Source organism: Rattus norvegicus, chromosome 8 (assembly GCF_036323735.1).
Source record: "Rattus norvegicus strain BN/NHsdMcwi chromosome 8, GRCr8, whole genome shotgun sequence".
In the NCBI taxonomy this organism is placed as follows: Eukaryota; Metazoa; Chordata; class Mammalia; order Rodentia; family Muridae; genus Rattus; species Rattus norvegicus.
The window spans coordinates 51,967,742-51,981,156 of record NC_086026.1 but is presented as its reverse complement, the minus strand read 5'-3'; the positions used below and the strand labels follow the sequence as shown (position 1 = coordinate 51,981,156).

Below are 13,415 nucleotides of genomic sequence, written 5' to 3'. Positions count from 1 at the left end.
CCAGGGAAGTGTTCTTTCACTGAGCCACACCCCAAGCCTGTTTTTATTTTTGTTTTCATCTTTATTTTGAGACTGGGTCTTGGTAAGTTGCCCAGGCTGGCTTTGAACTCACTCTGTAGCCCAATGAGGCCTCGAACTTCGAATCCTCCTGTCTCAGCATCCTGACTAGTTGGTATTACAGGCATATACCTACAAGACCCAGCTAAGCAACTGTCTTACAACTAGTTGGGATGAAGGAACTGGAAGCAGACAATATTGTTAGAAGAACCAACAAGAGAAGTACTGAGGAGGCAGATGCAGGCGTGGTGGGGCTGTTGATTTGGAAGTGAGGAGTTGAGTAAGGGTTTGAAATCTGGGAAACTGATGCTGCCCTTTGCTAAGCTTGGATTTTAGGAGGAGGGAGAAGGAGGGAAAGGCTGAACTTAGTCTCTCTCTCTCTCTTCTTCTTCTTCTTCTTCTTCTTCTTCTCTCTCTCTCTCTCTCTCTCTCTCTCTCTCTCTCTCTCTCTCTCCCTCACCCTCCCCCTCCCCCTTCCCTTCCCTTCCTTCCTATCCCCCCCCCCTCTCTCTCTCTCTCTCTGTGTGTGTGTGTGTGTGTGTGTGTGTGTAACGGGGACAAGTGTGTATGCCACAGCATATATGTGGAGGTTAGAGGACAACATTTTTGTCATTGGTCCTCTTCTAGGCGGTGTGATGGCTTGAATGAAAATGACATGAAAATGACCTCATACGTTAATGTGTTTGAATACTTGGGTGTTACTTGGTGGAACTGTTTGGGAAGGATTAGGAGCTGTGGCCTTGACAGAGGAGTTGATGGGAGTGGGTTTTGAGGTTTCAAGAACAGTGCCATTCTCAGTGTTTCCTTCACCTTCTGCCTGTGAATCAAGATGTAAGGAAGCTTCCAGATGTTGCTCCACCCTTCCTTCTGCCATCACAAACTCTAATGCTCTGGAACCATAAGCCCAACTAAACTCTTTCATAAGTTGCCTTGGCTATGGTCTCTTATCATAGAAATAGAAACCCAACTAAGACATGTGCATCAAACTCAGGTTCTCAGGCTTGTGTGACAAGAGCTTTGCCCACTGAGCAATCTTGCCAACCTTCTCGTTTGGGTCTTGATACGTTTGAGAGGCCTTTTAGACATTTACCTGAGGTGCTAACAGATTGTTGCATGCACATGCTTCTTCCCCGGGGAAGTGGCTGGAAATGAGATCCATTGCTTAGGAAGCTCCTGTCAATAAGGAAGGAGAAAGGGGGCTGTGCAGAAGACCCTGGGGATCCATCCATATTAAAAGATGGCAGGAGCAGAGGGTACCTGCAGGAATGGCCAGGAAATTAGTAGAATCCCTGGAGAACAGCTTCCTGGGAGACAATGAAGTTGAGGGCCTTGGCAAGAAAATGGGAGCAGAGCTTGGCTGCAAAGAACCCTAGCCCAGGAACAGCTGAGGCAGGGGCACTCCCACGAATGCGTCCCGGGCCCCAGGTGCCACTGTGAGTCATGCAATCTTGGCCAAGTTACCTAACCTGCCCTTTCTCACTTATCTCACTCTAAGGCAGAGTAATAAACTGCACATTGCATGGGGATTCAATGAGATCATATATTTGATGTTCTCAGCGCGCACCTGGTAATCATAAACAACAATGCTGGCTATGATGCAATTAGACAGGGGATCAGAAGTGCCCCATGATTTCACCAGGATGCTTGTTGGCACTGGCATTGTGTGCAGTCTGAGTGAAGTGGGGAGGCAGAGGGTGGCTTGCAGTGAGTGGATTGGGGGACTTTGGGCTGAAGTCAGCAGCAAACTGAGGAATTGTATTCAATAAGGCTGGTTTACACTGTGGGTGAGGGGGAAGGGGAGCTGTGAGTATTGTAAAATATCTTGGGGGGGTGCTGCGCTCACCTCCCTCCAGGCATTAAAAGCCCTCCTTCGCTCTACTGAGTATTGGCTATGAAGTTTTTTGGCTTTCTACTTACCAAATCAGGAGCCTGTTGTGTTTGGCTCTAGGGCCAGTGTGGCACATAACACAGGAAGTTCTGTCTTCTTGGGCTTTGACCCTGCCGGAGCATAGAGAGACAAGCTCATCTGGAAGCAACTGAAGGCAGGATCAAAGAGGGCTTAATGAGGCAGGTAGAATGTTGGGGAGGAAGGCAGGGAATGGGGATGGAGGCTGTCCTGGAAGAAGGGATCTGGTTGAGGATAAAGGTAAAACAACTCGTGTGGAGGGAGACTTCCTTCTGTGGAAGAGGTGAGTGGCAACAAGGAAATGGAAGACAGTAAGAGAACAGAACTGATGATAGACAAGTGACAGGACCGTCACCATATTTGGGAACCTGGAGCTTCAGGCAAACATCTGGGAAGCAAAGGTAACTGATTCCCCAGGGCTCAACCCATCTCTTTTTCTTGTTAGCACAGGGCCATAATGGGTTGGTCCGAACAGCCATTGGCAGTGTTATAGATATGGCCTATAAAGGCTCAGCAGTAAAACTTCTTTATTCCCTCCTTAAAGAGCCGAGAGCTGTTGAGGTGCCTAGAATCCTCTGTAGCAGGCCTCTGGTGGAGCTTGGAGATTAAAGTAGCTGGCACCCATGCTTGAGGGGTCACCCTCGAGCTTTCAGTAATGTATGGAGGGAAGGCAAGCCCCACCCCAATTCCCACAGGCGAACAGAGAACAGGATGCTGCCATCCCTGGAGGAATGAAAACGAGTACAGGTAGCATTGGGTCCTCTGCCGTGCACACAGGATCTGCCTTTCATCTGATGTTGCACATAACCAGCATTTGCTGCAGAGGATGAAGAGTCAGGTGATCCTGCACTATTATGCACTCGGTAATCACCCAGTTCTGACCACTGCATGCCCAGATTCACCCATTGACTCAGGCTCAGCCAAACCCACTCCCTCAAAGGGCTGACTAGGAGAAAGAAGAGAGGCCACGGAAAGGCAGCAGGAGAAACTCATAGAGCTCCAAGAGAGTACAAGGGAGATGAGCGCTCTGGGAGAGCAAGCAGGAAGGAAGGAAGAATTATCTGGGCATTTAAGGCATGAACAGCTGAGGACACACAGGCCCAGGTGGGCAGCCAAGTCTCTGCCGGTGGGCCAGGGAGCTGTTTGGGTTCGAAGGCAATCTATGGAAGAGAGCACTGGAACCCAGGAGTCAGAGAGGGCCTTCAGGAAGAGGTGAGTCCATAGGGAGGAGAGGGAGAAAGAATAGCATAGGTGGGGGAAACTTTCCCACCAGTGAGAATGCCGCTTAGCATGACCGAAGGCAATTCCCAATGCTTTGGGAGGGTCCACCTCTGCACAGGCCTGCTCACATGTCCTACTGCTCAGCTAACCAGTGCTACAGCCACCCTGTCCAAAGCAGGCCCACATAAGAGTGAGGGGGAGGAATGGGGAGTTTGGGATCAGGATGTGCACTGTCACAGGATGGCCCTTCTGGTGTCAGGGACCTCGGACTCCAGATGAGGAGAGAGCTCTGTAGAGAACACAATGCTTGAGGTTTGAGTGAGAGGCTCGACGTGAATGCAGAGGCTTTCTCGACATAAAGAAGGTGTGCTAAATCCAGAGAAGCGCTGGGCACTACTGGGTCTTCACGGTTAGATAAAAGGGCAGACGGTAGCCCCTACATGTGTCTCCTAATCTCAACCCTGCCCTTGCTGCCTCCCAGGCCTCTCAGCCTCACCATGGTTACTAGTTGACTCCTGTTCAGAGCAGTCCCCAGGGCCACAGCATGTGCAGCATACTGTTCCTCACTGGGCAGCAGCTGAGAGCTCTGAACATTCTGGTCCAGCCCAGTAGCTGGGCCCCAGGGACCCAGTGTGGTCCAGGAGCATCCGCTGCCCATTAAGTCTTGAGCACATTGGTCTCTTCCATCCATCTGGCTGCTCTCCTGGGACTGCGGAAGAACAAGCGTGCTGTTTGACAACTGCCTGTTGGGGGTTACGATCCTTCAGCATCACAGAAGAGCCTGAGTCTCCACCTCGTGTGGGGCGTTCATAGCCCTCGAATTCAGTTCCTATTTTCAAGCTCCTGGTTCCAATATGTCTGCTGCCAACAAAACACCCAGTCAAGCCTCTTCCCTGTCAGTAATTATTTGCCATCAAGAACCAAAGCCTTAGTGAAATGTGGGACTTGGCATAGCCTCGGTGTGGGCACGGGGGGTGGGGGGAGCAGGATTGTTAAATACCCCTGAGGTCCTCATGGGGAAAGAAAGAAGAGGGTTCCACGTCAGCTTCCCACATTCTCCTCTTCTGCCTTCCATTGTTCCTCTGACTCAGCACATTAGACGGAGCTCTGGGTATTGGGTGTACAGTGTGTGAGTGTGTGAGTGTGTGTGTGAGTGTGTGTGTGTGAGTGTGTGTGTGAGTGTGTGTGTGAGTGTGTGAGTGTGTGTGAGTGTGTGAGTGTGTGAGTGTGTGTGAGTGTGTGTGAGTGTGTGAGTGTGTGTGAGTGTGTGAGTGTGTGTGAGTGTGTGAGTGTGTGTGTGAGTGTGTGTGAGTGTGTGTGTGAGTGTGTGTGAGTGTGTGAGTGTGTGAGTATGTGAGTGTGTCTGAGTGTGTGTGTGAGTGTGTGTGAGTGTGTGAGTATGTGAGTGTGTCTGAGTGTGTGTGAGTGTGTGTGTGAGTGTGTGTGAGTGTGTGAGTATGTGAGTGTGTCTGAGTGTGTGTGAGTGTGTGTGTGTGAGTGTGTGTGTGTGTGTGTGTGTGTGTGTGTGTGTGACACGGTTGGCTGGGGGCCGGCCCATCCCAGTTCTTATGAACACATTGTCTTAATCAGCATAGGATGCAATTCCGTAAGATTGCAAACCGAGCGGCTTAAAAATAGGACTTTATTTCTCAGTGTTCTCTGGAATGTCCGAGGTCAGGGAGCTGGTCAAGTCTATTCCTAGTGAGGCCTCTTTTCCTGGTTATACTAGAGGGTCGGGTCATCGTCTCACTGCATTTTCCTATAGTAGAGAGCAAGTAACTGAGCTGCCTTCTCTTTCTTCTGAGAGGGACACTAATTCTGTGAGTTCAGGGCTCTACCACCCCTGTGACCCCATGTAACCACAATTGACCCCTCCTTCCAAATATTGTCACATTGGGACTTAGGGCTTTTAAAATGTACTGTGAAAAAGAGCCACAAAGGAGAGGTAATGAAATCGGGGTAGCACACACCTTAGAGGCATCGTTTTCAGAAAGAAGAGACGGAAGCTCCAGTTGTATCTGGAGCTGCCCCTGGGATGCGTGCTGCCCCTTGTAAGTGGGCTGTAATTGTGCCATTTGTGTAGTGACAGAGTAGCGGCAAAGCCAGCGAGACTGTAATGTGGACACCCAGGGCAGGCCCTCCTAAATACTTCTATTGACAATGGGCTCACAAAGGCTACTGACCTCGAGCTAGCTAGCCTTCCATCACTGCGAAAACGTCCCTGAGGTCCTTCAACTTAAAGGAAGAAGGGTGTGTGGGGCCATGGTGTCAGCGATTTCAGCCCTTGGTTGCTTTGCTCTTTTCCTCTAAGGACCAAAATGAGGCTCTGTATCACAGTAGATGTATGTGGCAGAGAAAGCCACTTTGCTCAGGTGGCCAGGAAGGAAGGAGGAAGGGAAGGAGGAATGGAGGGAGGAATGGAGGGAGAGAAGGAGGGAGAGAAGGAAGGAGGGAGGGAGAGAGGGAGGGAGGGAAAGAGAGACAGACTAAGGTGGCTAGGATCATCGTCACCCTTCAGTGACCTAATCTCTCTCCAATATGGTCTGCCTCTTTAAGTTCTAATAGCTCTCAGTAGACCCAGCCTCTGGGGCACACTTCAGATCTAAACCCTATAATGTTTTGGGGGAGATTATTTTAGTGATTGATTTATCACAAGTAATTTATAAAATATCTAGTAGACATTAGTACTTAATAGAATGGCTATCCCTAGTTGGAAAATCTCATCAGCGCGTGGTGTCTGCTAGGAGTTGGGAAGCAGACAGATGACCTGGGGGTTTTCAGAGCCCCGGAATCCAGCCTGTCACTCTAAGTGTCTCAGGGTTGGTTTGCCTTGTTGACACTTCCTTTAAAGCTCCCATAAAGAGAAGGATCCCTGCCTGCTGCACCCTCTCTTTTGCCCAAGTTCTGGGAGGACAGCTTTGGGTGTCTGAGGTGAAGCCAACCCGAGACCACTCCCACCTCCATTGCTTGCCAGCTCCGAAAGCATGGGCAAGCCGCCAGACTTTTCATCCCACGGGAAGACGAGACACTGGTCTTACTGAGTTGAAGATTTTGATCTGACCACTAAGTGCACTCCTGTTGCTAAGTACACAGCACAGCTCGATCTCGGATCTAGGATCTCCTGCTCATGACTCTGCTGGATTGCCAGTTCCTGTCCTAGATCTCTTTCCCACACCCTGGGGCCAGTCTAGTTGTGACATAATTTCCACTGTAAACTTTGTTTCTTAGTATCAAATCCTCCAGGGAATCCAGTATTCCATAGCCGATGGTTGTGAAGTTGTGGTGGTCACCGTTGGCATGGGGCTACATACCACCTGTCTGCTTGTAGAAGGAACGTCATCTGTCCCTTAAGGGACATCATTTGAGAATCATTCTTTTCTATTGCTGCTTCCTTATGGTCTCAGCTTGTAATCCTAGTGTGACATAGTGTGACTCTTCATTTCTGACCTTGATGGGGCTCGTTCTGAGTCTTGTTCCCTGAGCCAGTCCAGTGAGACTGTAACATAAACACCTTCTGACATCAGAACACCCCCAAGTCCTCCCATTCACAAGGAACGTGGGCACGGGAGGGCTTTTAAATCTTTCCACTTACATTTCCTTGACCACCCCTACACGTGGCCAGCCACTCCGTGTGTGCTTTGCTAGTTAATACGTCTACCTCATTGTCTAGGCCTTGGGACTCACCTTCCCTGCATGCTCGAGCCTACGCTGTGAATGTGAAATTGAGTTTGCCTTGTTCACTGGGAGTGTGCATATATAAATAAATCCTCAAGTCAGGAGAAATGCACGGTCACGTTCCCTGCCCTGTCCTGGTGTTTTCTTTGTGAAATTGTGCGCAGGACAGCAATGGACAAACCGAGAGTGTGGAGCCTGGGCCACTGAGGTACAGGGATGACCTCAGAGTCAGTGATGGAAAGCCAGCTAGCACCAAGTTTACATCCCATGTGAAGATGAGAATTTAGGAACGCCTCCCTGCTGTCCACTTGGTCACAGCTACTCAGGGCCATGTGGCAGAGGAATCTGCTGTGATACACCCTGTGTTTCCTTCAGCCTCTGAAAGATACATTTGGTTGTCTTTTTTGTAATTACTTTACTGTGGTTAAAATTCATCTCCTGCTGAATTCTCACCCACCTAAAGCATACAGTGCTTTTTACTACACTCATGGTTGTCTCATAACCGCTGGCAACTGTTCCTCTGACCCGTGTCTCTAGGGATTCACTTGTCTAGATAGACCCACCCATCCGATGATACATTGTTGTTTGCGTCTGGCTTCTTTTGCTTGGCATCATGTTGTTAAGGGTCATCCACGTTGCCACATGTGGAAATATTTTTATTCCTCTTATTAAACAGTAATAATCTACCACTATAGGAAAGCAGCGTCTTCCTCGCCCCTTGATTGATGGACATTTGAACAATTTCCCCCTGCTAGTCTTTGTGAATAGCGGCTGTAAGTGTTTATATACAAGTCAGTTTTCAGCTCTCCCAGGAGGTAAGAGTCTCAGCATTATCGAGTGCCTACTAGGTACAAGACGGCACTGAGTATGTCCTATCTCATATACTTCTCACAGTAGGCCAACAAGTAGCTTTCCTCCTCATTTTTCAAGTAAGGAAACAGATCCATTAGTTAATATGGGTGGAGCTGGGGTTACAGCCTGGTTCTCCGTGATTCCTTTCACAATGCATCCTGAGGCTGGGCTGCTACTTGTACTGTACCTCTCCAAGTCATCCACACTGCTTAAGTCCAGATGATGGGTCCCTGACAGCCATTACCTGAACTGAATCCCTCCACTAACCGCTGAGTTCGTCTTTACTATTCCGATGCTCAGTAAAGAAAAGATAGTCCGAGGAGTTTCATGGCTCACCTGGGACACATGGCTCATGGGCACCAGAGACTGGTGTGTGAGCATTCCACAGTACTCTGCAGCTGCTTCCCTGCTCCCACAGCTGTCCCTCACAAATGCGTAGCCTTCTCCTTCCTCAGGGAGTTTCTTGTTGACTTAGAATTCCATTTCCAAAAGGGTTGCTCGTGTGCACCTTTCTGTGTCCATGTCTCTGAGGGTATTTTAGAACCTGGGCCCAAGGACTTCAGACAGGTAGGACCCCTGGTGGCCATTTGTGGTACTGCATTGCTGCTCCTGGGCTTATGCCATAGAATTCATTGCTCTATGGCTAGAGACAGAAGCGTGCACCGAACTCTTTCTGGAGAGTTCTGTGGATGTCGAGGCGGAGAGGGATTTGGGGAGCTGTCTGGAAAAGGAAGGTGGCAGTGTGGGGAGGGTGGAGAAGGGAGATGGCCAATGGTGGTGGGTATCATACCAACTGTCTCCATATGGTTACCTGCCCACAGCTGCTATCTTGGATGACCCCATGGAGTGCAGCAGAGGGGAACGGCTCTCCATCACCCTGGCCAAGAACCGCATCAACCGCGCACCAGAGAGGCTGGGCAAGGCCAAAGTCGAAGTGGACATCTTTGAGCTTCTCAGAGACAGCGAGTACGAAACTGCAGAAACCAGTACGTAGACTGGACAGGCCGGCAGAGGAAGAGTTGGTGGTGGGCATGTGCCTAATGCCGGGCCTCTGATACAATGTCTCCAGGGGAGGGAGAGAGTTACACGCTAGGAAGGCCTGTGAGAATCTCAGCCCAGATGAGACTCCTAGGTACTATTGCGAATCCTGAATTGGTTAGAATATTAATTCACCAAGTCATCCATCCATACATCCATCTATCCATTCATTCATTCGTTCATTCATTCATTCATTCATTCATTCACACCCTGGACATTTTCTATACAGATACTTGAACTAAGGTTTGTGGATGATTGGGAAAGACCAGCGTAAAGACAGTTTATGCATTGGCACCCTTCCTTCCTTCCTTCCTCCCTTCCTCCCTCCCTTCCTCCCTCCCTTCTTTCCTTTCATCCATCTGTCCTTCCTTCCTTCCCACCCTCCTTTCCTCTTCCCTCCTACTTCCTTCTCCCTTCCCCTTTCCTTTCCCTTTTCCCTTCCCTTCTAGTCTTTAGTAGTTCACCATTGAGATAGACTTTCACTTTGTAACCTAAGCTGGTCCAGAGCTCAGTAAATAGGCCAGGCTAGCTTTGAACTCATAGCTGTTCTCCTACCCAACCCAGCTCTGCCTTATGTTCTTGTGCTGAAGGCAGAAGTGAAGATGCTATGTGCTGGTATGGAGTATGGCCATTTTCTCCAATTGAGGTATTCAGCCTATCTATACCTCAGTTTATTCATCAGTAAAATGGGAGTGCTAGGTTCTACTTTGCAGATCTTGCACATTGGTTCTGAGGTTCCCGTGAGTTAAAAGATGGGAGAATTCCCTGTGAATTGTAGGATTTCACAGACACAGTAGGACTCTCGAGTGAGTCAGAGCACGTAGGGTGGGTCCCATGTGCTGGGTGCCTCTTTAACATCTGACAATAGTATGAGAATTAGAGGCTGTTTCCTCTATTTGAGGGAAAAGAGCAATGCTCAAAGGTATGGGAAAATCATCCTGAGCACAGAGCTCGCCTGTGTACAACCTGCTTCATCGCCCTTGCTAGCCCCTGTCTGGTGCTGGCATTGCCTGGTGACTTAGAGGAACTGAGCCCCTGCCTTATAGCCAAGCCAGAAACGAACAGCTCTGGTGCAAAAGGAAAGCAAAGAGCTATCAGTCGACTTTCTGCTTCTCTGTCCAAGTGCCAGAGACATCATCTTAAAATGAGGAGATGCTTGTTTGGTGGCACAGTTTTTGAGGTCTGGGTCCATGACTGAGCATTGTGGAGAGGCTCATGTTAGAGTAAAGTTGCCCACCTTGTGGTAACTGGGAAGCAAGAAGAGATGGGAAGAGGGGGAACAAGGCTCCCAAAACCCCTGTAAGGACATGCCCCCAGTGACCTCACTTTCTTCCACTGGGCCTCACCCCCTACCACCATGTGATGACCAAGCCTTCACCACACGAGCCTTTGAAGGACATTTGCACCCCAACTGTAGCAAGGGTTGCTCAGGCCAGACACATGATGGCACTGTTTCTGTAAGCCTTGGGGGTGTCCCCTTCTCTTCCTTTTCCAACCCCAAACCAAATGAATAAAAGGACAATGATTGGTGTAACTATTGGTGCTAGACCCCGGGTCTTCCCCATGAAGAGGCAACAGTGCTATATATTGCTCTACCCTGGGCTGTTAGGGCTGCAAGAAAGGGAGCAGGTTCTCACTGGTACAGCAGATGACGGGGAGGCAGGCGGTGGTCCCCATCCCCACCAGCATCTCCCTGTCTCTCTGTCTTTGCGTGCGTGTGTGTGTGTGTGTGTGTGTGTGTGTGTGTGTGTGTATTCCTTTCTCTTTCTCTGCCTCTGCCTCTCCCCCGTTCTCATTGCTTCTCTAGAACCCTCTTGTCCTGCTGGGTCAAGACTCTTCCCTCTGCTGGTTAGTCTTCCCCTCCCATCCATCGTACACTATGTCCTAATGACTTCCCAGGATGATACCTTGTGATTCATCGCCCTGGAACTTTTATTGAGTGTTTCCTCTATGATTCAGGGTGTTATGCACTGGGAACAGTGTTGGAAACAAGGTAGATAGGACCTCTGGTCTCATGGGACTTAGAGTCCCTTCAGAGGATACACAGTGTCAGCCTCCCCTAGAACCGCTTTTTATAATACATTTCTATTAAACTTTGGACACTTTCTTGCACACATACAATGTACTTTGATCACATTCATCCCCACAACCGTCTTCCCAGTCCTTCTGTTTCCATTACACGCCACCCATCCCAACTAAATGTCTTTTGTTTGTAAATAACCCACTGTGTCTGATTTGTGCTGCTTTGTAGACAAGGGTGTGGGGCCATTATCTGGAGCATGGCCAACCTATCAGGGGCCACACCTCTAGACAAAACCAACTCGCTTTCCCCTGGCACCATTAACTACCCAAACCCCCTCAGCTAGGGGAGGGGCTTGTGGGCTCCCCCCCTCTCCACGTTGGCTTGATCTTATGTAAGTCTTGCTGAGGCTCCCACAGCTATTGTGAATTCATGTTTGCCGCTGTCCGCCATGACCAAAGGACACAGCTTTGCTCTGCTCCTCCCTGCTCTCAACTCTCATATCATCTTCTGCTTACTCTTTCATGATGTCCCCTGAGCCTCCAAGGGAGCAGTATGACATAGTATGACATAGATCTCCCACGTAGTACCTGTTCCTCCGGAAACCCAAAGAGGAAGATCTCATCAGGATTGCCCACTTTGTTTTGTGGCCAGTTTCACAGGATGCCAATGTTTGCTGGGCCACCAACAGAGCTTGACTATCCTTGGGGACAGTGTCCTCTCCTGGTTCAGTAGCCTCAAGTGACACACATTTCTCCAGAACAGGGTGTAGTGTGTCCAGTATGAAAACATTCATTTATTCACTCGAGAAGTAAATAGATATTCAACAAGTGCCCCTTGCACCTGGTTCTAGCCAACAAGAATTTATCAGGGAACAGAAATATCTCCAAGAAGACCTCACGGTTAATTTCTAGGATAACAAAAGGAAGACAGATTGCTTGAGATCTTCCAAAAAAGAAAAAAGAAAAAGAAAATCAGAAATACCAATAGCTTCTCTTGAGTCTCCTAGTCTGGTCTGTGGAGTTTCTGCACCTAGGCGTCAGACAAGCGTCTGGATTTCTTCATAGCTCTTTGAAAACCAACCCTGTCCTTCCCTTCAGTTCTTCAGGGCCTCCCCAGCAGGACTCAATGCATATGTGCGTATTGTGGATGATGTCATTGGTGGGAAGAAATTTCCTCTCCCAGTGACCCACACGGCCCGCCTTGGAGAAGTCAAGGTGTCTAAAATATGAAGCCAGATGAATCAGGGTGTAGAGGAAATTGATATCTTTATTCCCCTTTGCAGGGCTTTGGACATCTCTTTAATGTCCTTTTAGGCACCGAGGATTTTATTAGCAAGTGGCCTTCGGTTCAGCTTTTGTATCAGTGTGTTTGAGGCAAGCTTCAGATGGCTTCTGGAGTTTTCTACCCCCAAGGGTCTTTCATCTGATGAGTGTACCACCACCGTAGGTTTTAAATACCACCTAAATAGTTCTTTGAAAGGCCAAGCCTAGGTTTTTTTTCCCTATATTCAGGGAAGGGAACAGGTGGATGGTGGCTTCATGCAGTGGCTAAAGCAAGGTGAGCAGTCTCTCCAGTGTCCATAGCAATGCAGGAAAAAAGATAGGTAGATTGAGGAACAGGATCCTGAGGGTGGAGAAGGTTAGCCACTCTGGTCCCTACTTAGGAAGGGGTCTAAATGGCATGACAGGGTTGTGGGTTTGAGAACTGGGTCGAGCAGAGTGCTACCTGTGTGGTGTGGAAAGGCCATTTTTATGCCTTAGGTTTGCTGATGTGTCAAATGATAGTGACAGTCATGTTGTCTTATCAGAGTGGTCCATGCAACAGTAACGGTGACACATGCCCCTTGGTGGGTGCACACACAGATCTTCAGCAAGCTATAGAGCTTTGGTTGTTTACTTTTGCTCCTGCCTCAGCCTTGCATGCTTCCTCCCCTCCGCTACCCTCACCATCACCTCTTCTATCCTGTTTCAAAGCTCAGCTGTCCCCGAGGGCAGGCTCCACTCTCTCTGAGGCTCGTGTTAGGTGACCTGCGTAATGTCTACATCCTGCATAATTGGACGTTCCCAGTCTCTTTCCAGTTTTCCTGAATTTGATGGGCCTGACGGCTTTGAGCCTTTGAAAGTTGTGGTGGGTCACTTTGTGCCAGCGGCTGGTTGTTACCACAGTCTGAGATTTCCCTGGGCTAGTGGTCCAGGTCTGATTTTCATTGCTAATTGAAGACATTTGCATGGATGACTCCCCCAACCCCTCACCTATCACCCTGTGGCCAGAGACTGTGCTTCAAGGAGATGAAAAAGACTGCCGGTGAAGGATTTGGTTGTGCAGAGTCAAGGCTGTGACTGAAGTTGGGACTTTAGCAATTCAGCAGGGCTATTTGGTCTTACTGAAGTAATAGGCGCTTTTCAAAAAGCTCCACATACCCGCACACTTAATGAATCACACTCAGGGTGGGCCAGCCAGTCCAGGAAAGTGGAGGTTATTTTGAGGATCAAAGAAGTGGGAGTATAACGAAGATGAAGATGCTAGTGTTGTCTGCTCGCCGCCGAGCACAAGCTCAGAGAGGGAAAGTATCACACAGGGCATTAATTAACAGCCAACCCGGAAGCTGGGAAGATACGATGTGGAAAATCAACCCCTGTTCTG

The 13,415-nt window shown here is 49.1% G+C and overlaps 1 protein-coding gene across 7 annotated transcripts in view; it reads left to right on the top strand.

The window, feature by feature from the left end:
- The window catches only part of Grik4 (glutamate ionotropic receptor kainate type subunit 4), a 426,707-nt gene that overhangs the window by 247,595 nt on the left and 165,697 nt on the right, over positions 1–13,415 (top strand). For all 7 annotated transcript variants that reach the window (XM_063264893.1, XM_017595455.3, XM_039080793.2 and 4 more), the window contains one exon: positions 8,533–8,697. In XM_063264893.1, coding sequence (XP_063120963.1) covers positions 8,533–8,697 — 165 coding nt within the window. The remainder of the gene's footprint in view (positions 1–8,532; positions 8,698–13,415) is intronic.